Source organism: Giardia intestinalis, chromosome 5 (genome assembly GCF_000002435.2).
Source record: "Giardia intestinalis strain WB C6 chromosome 5, whole genome shotgun sequence".
Classification (NCBI taxonomy): domain Eukaryota; phylum Fornicata; order Diplomonadida; family Hexamitidae; genus Giardia; species Giardia duodenalis.
The window spans coordinates 1181693-1192792 of NC_051860.1; the positions used below are offsets into that span (position 1 = coordinate 1181693).

General features: G+C 51.0%; 2 protein-coding genes and 1 pseudogene across 2 annotated transcripts; 2 read left to right on the forward strand and 1 right to left on the reverse strand.

The window, feature by feature from the left end:
* GL50803_008023 (uncharacterized protein) lies at positions 1–4203 on the reverse strand (the record flags this gene model as incomplete). The annotated part of the gene is made up of 1 exon (XM_038046350.1): positions 1–4203. The coding sequence occupies one exon, from the start codon at positions 4201–4203 to the stop codon at positions 1–3; it is 4203 nt and encodes a 1400-aa protein (XP_037902181.1).
* Positions 4204–4954: 751 nt separating this feature from the next.
* Positions 4955–10009, forward strand: GL50803_00114161 (High cysteine membrane protein EGF-like; annotated as a pseudogene).
* A 160-nt stretch (positions 10010–10169) lies between these two features.
* On the forward strand, positions 10170–10628 carry GL50803_0024471 (uncharacterized protein; the record flags this gene model as incomplete). The annotated part of the gene is made up of 1 exon (XM_001706631.1): positions 10170–10628. One exon carries the CDS (start codon positions 10170–10172, stop codon positions 10626–10628), a length of 459 nt encoding a protein of 152 aa, XP_001706683.1.
* Between the last annotated feature and the right edge of the window lie 472 nt (positions 10629–11100).

An 11100-nucleotide genomic window follows, 5' to 3' on the forward strand; every position in this document is an offset into this window, starting at 1 on the left:
CTAGTACCTCGTTAGAAGGATACATAAGTAGATGTGAGAAATAAGATAAATTAAAAGGCACGCTCCGACCACTGCCATTGTACAAATAATGACTACATCCTCGGCGGCCTTTTTCGAGAAGAACAAGAGTTTTGTTTTCAAAAATTGAGGGCTGTATCCATACACATCGAGCCCGTATATCAGGTCTATACAATAGCTCTTGATTGGGTCATTGTATCCCGTCTCCGGTAGCCAAAAAGGGCTTTCAAAGTAATTGTACTCTTCCCACATAGATTTCCGTGGCTTAAAAAACCAATCAAAGTAACTTTTTATCCGGTATGTTTCCAGAGAGATGTGGTACCAATCCGTTGTTGGCATCTTCTCAACATCTAGATATTTTTCTTTATTGAGGGCTATTCGCTCCCACAACAGCTGAGTAGATATGGTTGTTTTGAGATCCAGGCATACTAGTGTAAACAGAGATTCCATCTTCCCCATGGAACAGCTTCCAAGGAGGGTTCCGGGCATGTCGAGCTGCTTGACCTGAACGTCGTCTATAAATATGGATGGTAGTGAAAGATATAGGAAGATTTCTTCATTGTACCCTTTGCTTTCAACGAAGAATGAATTAGTTGCTATGTTCCTTAGATCCTTCTCCCTTATTTCACTGTATACTTTAGATATGTCATCGGTCCATCGTGTATCGATGGAGCATTGTTGTACTCTATTGAGTTGCCGCTTATACTTCAATTCAGCTAGAGAAAGTACGAGATATTCAAAGTTCTTATTGTCGTAAATGGACAGGACATCGTTATGATAAAGAAGTGAGCCAATAATACGTAGCTTAGTGTTTTCATCAAGTCGCTTGAGCGTCGGGTAGCCTAAGCTCGATGATGCTATGGAAACTCCATAGTGGTTGATAACCAATGCTTCCACATCTGCAGTGATACCATCAATGTTGTTGTGGGCATTCGTGATTATCCCATTCACCCGTTCTTCAACCATGTCGACCCTTTCCAATAGAACAACCTTAAATATCGACCTGACGCGGTAGAATGGAACGTCAATGTGTATGTTGGAGACACGTGCCAGATAAGAGAAATACTTATTGATTTGTTCCGTTGAATAGCTGGAAGTTAAAGGTATTGCAGATACGTTACGGCAAAGCTTGCTAGTTAAAATCCCGTACTTGGTCTGTAAGCTAGTCATAAGGTCTGTATACAAGAGATCCACGTAGTGAGTAGACAAGTATATTCCCAGTGAGGGATTTAAAAGGACAATGATTTGCGGAGGTGGAAGATAGTACGCGTTGGAGAGAAGAATTTCTAACTTATTATCTTTTATAGCTGGCAGATCCATGGTCCACGTTGCCAAAATCTTTTCTAGAATAGAGGCCATTATACGATATGAGTTCCTAGCAAACTCCCAATACACCATTGAGAATTCCATAGCACATACCTGCATGAGCGGGAGACTGTCAAGGGTTATTTTGGAACCACAACACGGCACACCTTGAGAACTAGACTCTGTGTTACCCTCTAGAAATTGAATTAGGTATCGCTGTACTGTTATATCCATGTACCAGCTCTTGCAGATCTGTTTGTGCCGCGTGGAGGGATAGATCATAGCATACATGAAGATCTTCTCTGGTCGAGAAACCTTGTCTGGTACAGCAGCTGGGTAAATCTTATCTGCATATGAATAAAAGTCTAAAAGGGGGCAGGCACATCGAATGCTTGTAGCCTTGTCTGCCGTTATTGTTGGGAGTGTGATGGCGTCCAAGTATTCATTGGTGACATATGCTCTCAGCCCGAGGACAGGACAAAGTGTGCTCTTAAAGCTTTCACATGGATCGATTATGTAGGGCGTTGAGGATGGTGTACCACTAATAAGCGTGCCGATCCAAGAAAAGAGAGGTTCTCCATCCAGAGGAAGAGGGTATGCGTCAGGATCTTTATAGAAAGGGTGCTTCATTGTCTTAGAATCAAATGGGGCCAACAAACCGTGCGTTGACATGGCATACTCTTCAAGAATTATTACTTTAACTCTAAACAGTGCCCTAGGGTACTCTTCCGCCCTAAATTTTCCGTTATATATTAGAATATCGTACAACCCCACGCGTGTATCTGGCTCAGCGCAGAGGCGGCCGCGGAGACAGACATACTTAAGATCGTAGTTTTCAAATACTATCATGCTACTTGATTCGCTGTCGCTAAAAATATTTGGTAGCTTCATGGAAGAGGTACTTAAACCTTTAATCAGTTGAAATGTCCCGTTGTAATTGAACCGATACGTTTCTGTTTGTAAATCTATTAGCTCTTTTAGCCTAATCATATCGCTGCGGTAGAAGCCGTACTCTGTGATGTATTCAGAGATTTTCTGGTTCATGTTGCTAAAGTATGAAAGCCTGTCATCGTGCTCTATGGAGAAGCCTGGCCACACTATTTTATAGTTGTCTATGTTCAAAAGAGTGACCATGTTAGTATTTGAAGAGGTCTCAAGACTCCTAAGGCCAATAACCAAGAACCCCATAAGGCGCTTGCCGTAGAATGGAAATTCCGCGTAGACTGGTGTGGACATTGCTAGCACAGTTTCATTAGTCATCCAACCTGACTTGACGAGGGCAAGCTTTATGCTATAGTGTTCTGGCCGTAGAAACTCTGATCCAATAAGGAGTTTGTGCCGATACCGATTAAGCAGAATGTTCCCTTGTGTGTTTGATCCAAATGGTAAGTCGTAGTCTGGTGCGATAAGAGATGGTGTCACGCAGTTTATAAACTTAGACTTCTCCTCTGGCGGTAACTGGGACTTACAGTTTTCTACAATCTTACGGCAACGCTTGGAAACATCTCTGTCTGCTCTCCACGATAGTGTATAGTTAGACTCCTTGATGCATTGATAGAATGTAGAGCTACATCGTTCGGATAAAATCCGGTGTATCGTTATCATATCATCTAAATCAGTAACTTCTTGAAACAACTCTGCAGAGAAGAGCAGGGTTGTAAGATCCATGCACTGGATGTGCCCTCGCATAAAGTTGGTAAAGTCTGTAAGATGCTTCTTAAGGTTTCTTGCAACTTGCTTACCATATGCATTTTCTGCTAGTACATCAGAAATCATTACAGAGTAGTATGACAGATTATTGATCGAGCTAATGGCCGGGGTAGCATCTTCAACGATTCCGTAGCCAATATAGACAACTGATGTTGTTTTGTTCTTTATGTCTGTCCCCACAAAGTCAGTAATAAGTGTAATGAGAGAATGGAGGGATACATAGTATCCTAGGTGTGAGGTTATTGGGTCAAAGTCTTGGATCTTCTTTAGTAGAGAGTTTAGAGTGGTAACAAGAGGCTCGGAACCTCCATCATTGATGACTTGTATCTCATAAGCTACAAAGGCTATACGTAGATTGACATTTAAGCTTATGGAGCTGGCATAAATGGAGGCCAAAAGCTTAATTTCGTTAAGCATCTCCACAGAAAGAAGCTCGGACCCGTCTAAGATCATGAGTATAGTATCTGTTTCAAAGTGTTGCCGTACAGATGAGAGTTGAAGGACATGTTGCTGATAAAGATCTTTTCTATACTGATAATTATCCGAAACGAATGAATTATCAGGACATGGATAGATGATAGACATGTCATCTACAAGAGAATGGAAAGCAACAAAATCAGCCGTATTGACCGATTGATAAAGCTCCCTCAATTCGGCATAAAGGTTGTAGTAAGCGCTGATGTGCTTAGACGTCTCCACATTGGTATTAGTATCAGAAGAGACCAGAGCCACGTTCTGACAAACATCGGTATACTTCTTTTGTAGCTCAGATGGAACACTGGTGCTCTCCATATGACAGAGGTTCTTCGGAGTCATTTCAACAAAGTCTTCTGACCGTTGAAGATAGATTCTCTTTTGCCTAGCAGATATTTGTGCATAGTTGCAGCTCTCTATAAGGTGTGAAACTTTTAGTTGAGCTCTGAGAAGATTGGCTTCAGAGCAATTTAAATTTAGAATATATTGAGTTAGAACGTGCGCATGAGACGTCTCAACAAGCACAGGAAGAACATCCGAAAGGACCTTGGCTTGGGAGGTCCCAACAATACTCTCCACCAATGTCTTATTGAATATCTTATCGCTCATATCTCTTAGAACTTGTGTTTGAAAAAAGACAGCATCTTGATTGGCTGTGGCGTGCATGAGAAGAAACACCGCTGTAAAGAAGAGCATGCTCCGAAAGCTATATGATAACTAATGTAAGAAGCAGAAATGCGTTGGGGCTTTTTGAAAATGGCCCTACCCCGTGCCGGCCACGCGGCCTCTAGACCAGCGAGGCGAGGAGCTTCTTGATTCCTGGGCGCGCGCGGTAGCCATCAGACAGCTCGCGCAGCGGCGGAAACTGGTCCACGAGCTCCGGACACTCTGCGTCCGCATAATACAGGACCTCCAGGACCGCGTAGTTCGAGTCGAGCGGTTCGAACGCCAGGCTCCGAAGGCTCAACACGTCTAGTTAGAATCCTGGTTTGTCGGTAGGCTGCAATGCACTCCGAGCGCGTCATCTCCACCCCCGTAGCCTGACTGCCTTTGGCAATGCTGCTAAATAGCTGGAAGTTCCTTACTTGATGCAAACATGCAGAGCGAGCGGTTTACATATCGGGAACTCTAGCTACTGGTTGGCTTTACAATGTGAATCACCTGCCCTGTGCATTTACAACTTCGCTTCTAGATTTTATTGCCAGAGGTTCAACTCCACAGGGCCCTACCTCCGTGTAAACTAGTGCAATGCTTCGTCGGAGAAGGGTACTTCAAGATATGTGCAAATAGATCCAAAGTTGTGACGTATTGATGTGAATTTGCTGTACACAATCTTGGGAATAACCTAGGTACGCTCTACTTCCAGTTGTAACTGGTTAACTAGCAGAATTCTCTTTACATTTATAACATACTGGTAGCACAATCAACCACTCTTTAAAATCACTGTATGCTGATTCTCCTGTATGCTACTGTATTCTTCGCCAGTGCATGCGGGACAGGACCTGCATGTGTTAACGGAGACTGCGCCTACGGGGACGGAGCATACTTCTGCCAGTGCAGGCGGGGCTGGGCGGGGGCTGCGTGCGATGCTCCCCGTGCAGGGTTCTGCAGGGTAACTACTAATACTGGCAAGGCATCCACAGACAGGGCCGTCAACTACGCCTGCCTCGTTAACGAAACCGAATGCACAGGGTCGAGCAAGTGCACCTACTACGCGGGGGCGTACTCGTGCGACCCCTGTCCCGATGGCTTCGTGTCCTACGAGGGCGAGTGCCTGCCGAGGGGCTGCTTCAACACCGACGACTTCTCAAACCAGGAGGCAACGAAGGCCCCCTGCAACGGCCGCGGCCGCTGCCTCCTGAAGGACCCCGGGCTGGCAGGGATGGATGCTGACGACTACGCGTGCGACTGCTACCCGATCTACCGCGGGAGCCTCTGCCAGTCGTGCGACGACGCCAACGCGATCGCTGCGGGAAGCTCTTCGTCTGATGCCCTCCCTACGTGCAATGCGCGGGCCTGCCAGGACTCGGATGGCATCGTGTGCTCAGGCCAGGGAACGTGCATCCTCGACGTGGGCCTCGACCGCGAATCATATCACTACCGCTGCAAGTGCAATGCTGGCTACACACGCGTTGGGCACAAGTGCGTCAGGACAGAGTGCGTGGCCACAATCGACGGGTCCCCGGTCGTCTGCGGGGGCTTCGGGAACTGCACAGATGAGGGCAATACCGGTACCTTCAAGTGCGTTTGCGATTCTAATGCAGTCCCGGTCGGTCAGTTTTGCACATATCCCGCGTGCACAGACAGCGCTGCTACTGAGATCTGTGGTGGAGTGGGCGCCTGTGTGCGCAACGGGGCTGGCTATAAGTGCGATTGCCGAGGGCTTGCCACGGGCGACCTCTGTGATACTTGCACTCCTGGGAAATCCGCTCAGGTAGGCGACAAGTGCGTTCCAGTGGGGTGCCTCACCTCAAACAACCAGGAATCATGCAAGAACGGAGGAACATGCGTCAAGTCCGATGGCGAGTACCACTGCCGCTGCCCGGACATGCTCATTGCCGTCAGCGGAGAGTGCACGTCCCCCGCATGCATGGACGAGGAGCTGGGGAAGGTCTGCTCGGGACACGGTACGTGCAAGACGGACGATCTACGAAATATACAATGCACTTGTGGTCAGGACTATACTTATATCGCCCCGGGGCGCTGCATCCTAACAGCCTTGATGGACGGCGACCGAATCTGCAGCGGCCACGGCCACGTTAGCATCGACACCTCGGATCCTCCCACGATGACCTGCAGGTGCTCGTCGATCTACGAGGGGTCCAAGTGCGAGACCTGCAAGGCCTCTGTCGCCCAGGAGATCGAGGGCGAGTGCGTCCCAACCAAGTGCATTGTGGCACCCCAGCCCGGATCGCGAGCCACCACTCCCAGGGTCTGCGACGACCACGGCCAATACACGAAGTTCGGCGACCCGAGCGACCCGTTTGCCACGTGCACCCCCAAGGACCCCGACTCCGGGACCGTCTCCGCCTACAATGGCACCTTCCTTGCGAGGCCCGGGTGCGTGCATGTCAGCAAGGTAGACAGGACCAGGAGGTTTTACTGCGGATTCCTGCAGGGACTGACAGACAACTTGCAGGAAGGCGTGGTAACGTGCAATACACAGAACGAGGGATCTGTGTCTGTTGAGACGTGCAATGGTTGCCCAGAGGGCTTTAAGCTTGTCCACTTCGGGGCAGAAGAGGGCTATAGAAAGACATGTATGCACGACAACTGCTACCACGGAACTGGCGCCAGCAGGATGTGGTACGACTACTGCGGCGGGACCGGCGACTGCATCAAAGAGGGTGACACGTACAGGTGCGACTGCGGCCCCAGTGCCACTTGGAACGAGGGCCTGAAGGCGTGCGTCACCGAGGCGTGCAAGCTTGATAAAAAGCTCGCCGGCCCAGGGGCGCCCGAGTACTGCGCAGCGCCATCTAGCCTTACGCTCCACTGCACCGTCGGCCGGGACGCGGCCTGGCAGTGCGATTGCCCCCAGGGCGACTACCTCACGTACAACAGGACGTGCATCCTGAGGAGCAAGAGCGCCAGCCCCACGACTCATCGAGCAAGGGGGCTTTGCGGCGGCCCCGGGGCGGGCTTCCTGAGCGGCAGCGGGTCCTGCGTCTGCAACCCGGGCTTCCTCAAGATCGACGACATGTGCTACAGCTATAACTGCTTGCCAGTTGGCGTGACATCTTCGGCTAGTCTGAAAGTTGATTCTCATGTCTGCTCCGGGAAAGGAATCTGCACGTACAACCAGCTGACTGGTCGGTACGGCTGCGAGTGCGAAAGTGGCCTGGAGGCCTTCGGGGGTTACTGCACGCGTCCTGAATGTGTTGGGATAGTGATACATAATGGAGAAATCAGGCACGTCGAGTGCAAGGTCTACGACGGGTCCGTGGGCAGCTGTACGCTAGACGCAAATACGAACACATATGCCTGTAGGTGTGGCGTCGGATACAAGGTTGCGTATGGCATTTGTGTCCACAGAGGGTGCATGCCGGACACCGTCTATTGCGGAGGAGACGCATTGGCTTCGTGTGTGAGAGGAGATGATAGTCGCTACAGCTGCATCTGCTCTGAAGGCTACGAGCTGAGCGAGGAGCGAAACGAGCACGGGAACAAGGCCAAGTGTGTCCCAAGCAAATGCATGTATAAAGCGTCCACAAGCAGCGCCGCTACCGAATGCAATGGCTTAGGGGCATGTAGCGGTGACGAGGTGCCTTTGTTAAAAAATAAGGAGTGCAGATGCATCGATGGTGCAACCGAATATATGCTTAGAGACGCAAGCGGCGAGATGAAGAAAACATGCATGCTAGAAAAGTGCATCTCTCGTATGGATGGAGAGGTGCCAGTGATCTGTGGAGGCTCGGGTAGATGTGGACCTGGGGGGTGTATATGCGATCTGGGAACTGAGTTGGTTGGAAATACCTGTGTTGGTCTCAATTGCTTCATTAATACTAAGGATGCTGATGGACGAGTGACCAAATCGATATGTGGCGGTGACACGATTGGTGTGTGCACAAAGATAGCGTCGCACGGCGATCGTCGAGACTACGCTTGTAAGTGCAAGGACCCGAGGCCTGACGGGTATGAAGAACTTGATGGGTTCTGTCTGCCAAAAGCTTGCATATTTGAAATCACAACCTTGACTAATCAGCAGGTGAGGACGATGTGCGGTGGAAAGCAGTTTGGAACATGCGTTCTTAATGCTACTCAATCATCCAAGTCATACTGTAAGTGCATAAATCGATATGACATTATTTAAATAACAAATGGAAAGTGTATGAAGAAAACCTGTCTTAGCGACTCTCTTTCTGGAGGTCCGGAGGGATACGTTGAATGTTCTGGGCATGGGAAGTGTATAGGGGATCATATTGTGGGGTACTCGTGCAATTGTGACGAAAATTATCAAACGGTTGCAGACGATCGCCGTTATTTGTGCGTACCGGCTGTCTGTGTTGTATCAGAGACAAATTCCAGTACTATATGCAACGGAAGAGGGACCTGTCAGTTCAAGACAGACCCAGGAAAGTGCGAGTGTAGGCCTGGGTATGATGGTACCAAATGTGAGACGTGTGCAAATGGCTACAAGGAACACACAAATGCGCAATGCTACCTCAATGGCTGTCCGGCAGACAATTGTGGCACGGAGGAAAATACTAGCGTAGGAGCTTGCCAACTTAGCGGAAACAGTTTTGCTTGCGTCTGCGTCAACTCGAGCTTCGTCGTTGACAGTGCTAGCAAGAAGTGCCGAAAATCCAGATGCGTTTGGACGGATCCATACGATCAGACAGAAAAAACGTGCTACGGCATGGGTACGTGCAATGATAACGGCGAGGACACTGGGGCGTGTGTTTGCAACCCCGGGACAACCCTAGTCGGGACAAACATCTGTGTTTATAGCCAGTGCATCTCGGATGAGAACGGCTCTAAAACAGTGTGTAAGGGGCGCGGAGTATGCATCGCGAGCCTTGTGGCTGGCCAGGGAATGTGCCAGTGCAGTGATCAGTATCGCACAGACAAGAAGACCGGCCAGTGCTTTGTCAAGGAGTGCTTCGGGGCGCATGCAAGCATCTCTGCAGAGGTATGCGACGGTGGTGGAACGTGTAATGAAAATACTAAGAAGTGCGATTGTAATTCTGGTTTCCAAAATCTTCCTGGCCAGAATGGCTGCGTGCACAGCAATTGTATTTCGTCGGACCAGAAGCTCTGCAGCGGCTTCGGCGCCTGCGAGAATAACAATGGCAATTACATGTGTCTGTGTGCTAACTATTACACCCTGGTTGGAAGGGACTGCATCCCCACAAGGTGTCTCAAGGACGGGAAAGTCTGCAACGGCGGCGGCACGTGCTCCGGCGAGGGATTCTCTGCTACCTGCAGCTGCAGCCAGGGCTGGACCCTCCACGGGACCCTCTGCTACCCATCGGCCTGCGTTTCCGGCGGGACACTCTGCGGGGGGAATGGCAACTGTCCACTTTCCACAGATAGTACATGCGAGTGCAAGTATGGGTATGAAAGTGTTCTTGACCAGCTCTGCATCAGCAGCCAGTGCGTCCAGCGCGGCACCGACGGCACCGTGACGATCTGCGGGGGCAACGGCAGGTGCGTGTCTGAGAACGGCGTAAAGCCCACTTGCATATGCGATGAAGGCTTCTCTCTCACAAGCGACTTCGTCTGCGGAGTCCCTGCTCCATCTAACAAATCCTCGGGTGGCACGACGGCTGCGATCGTGGTCGTCGTCCTCCTCGTCCTTGCTGCGGTGGCCGGCTTCCTTGTCTGGTGGTTCGTGATACGGCCCAGGAGAGGCGGCCCACTGAGGGAGCGCGCCCCGCAGAAAGGCTCCAAGTCTTCCAGGTCCAAGCTCAAGCGGCAAGCAACTTCTAACGCATCACTCCACGCTGACGTGCCCCTGCTGAGTCAGCTGTCTGGTGCCAACTCCAGCATCCAGCTCTAGCCCGCTGCCCGCAAGGTGTCGGTATTGGTAAGTCGACGGCGCGGATCTGCATACGAATGTAAATTGAAACGTAAGAGACGGGCCGGTTAGTGCTTAGAACTGTCGGCGTGTTTTGCACGCTTGTCTGGGAACGGGATCGAGAGCGACTACTATAGTCCAGATGCAAGGTATAGGCGGAGGCCTTACTGCAGTACCTGCTCCCTGTCCTCAGGCAGAGGGACTCCTCGGACCAAGCCCTCCGCCACGTGGTCGTCGCATCCTATGTGTGCGCCTCTGTGCTCCTGTACGAGGGGCTCGTCCTGGGGAGGCTGCACTATATCGCAAACGAGTGTGCGGGCGGACGGGCGTTCCTGGTGCCTCAGACGACACCCTTCAGAGAGGTGGCCCTGGACCGACGCCTCGACAGACCGAAGCATCACCCCCAAGTGTGTTGTGCAGATGGACCAGCCCACACGTCACTGAGCCAGACACACTGCACAGAATGAGCGTCGACATGATCTCGTACTGGCTGACGGACCATCCACAAGAGCGCACTGCGATCATGAGCAGAGGGATGGGCCTCTCCCCTGATACCACCGCATGGGAGTACTCCATCGGCATCCACGAACGCGTACTATGACTCCAGGATAGAGGCGCACGGGGAGCGCACCCCCGACAGCAGGGTCGATGGTCCACGTCATGGGGAGACGAAGAGGCACCCCGAGGAACGGGGTAGACACCCGGGGTCATAGCGTATCCCATCTTCGTCATGGAGCACCAGGGCCCGGGCCACGTGGAGACCAGATCGCCGCAACAGACGCAAGACCCTGAATAGCAGGTGCCCACCAGTGCCAGACGATAGTTGACTCCGATGGGCCAGAGGAAGGGAGGAACCCTAGAGGTAACGTGAGGAGCAGCGGCTTCCGGGGGAGCTGGGGCATAGGAGTTCTCCCGCCCGGATCGAGGGCGCCTGATCTTCGGACGCTGGGGCTGGACCCCGGACGGCGAGCGGGAGCCCTGCCCAGGGCGGTGGCGTTGCAGGGAGATTTACTCGGACAGCAGCTGCAAACTAACCTTGGTAAACAGAGTAAATGAAGCAACTTTAAGAAAAA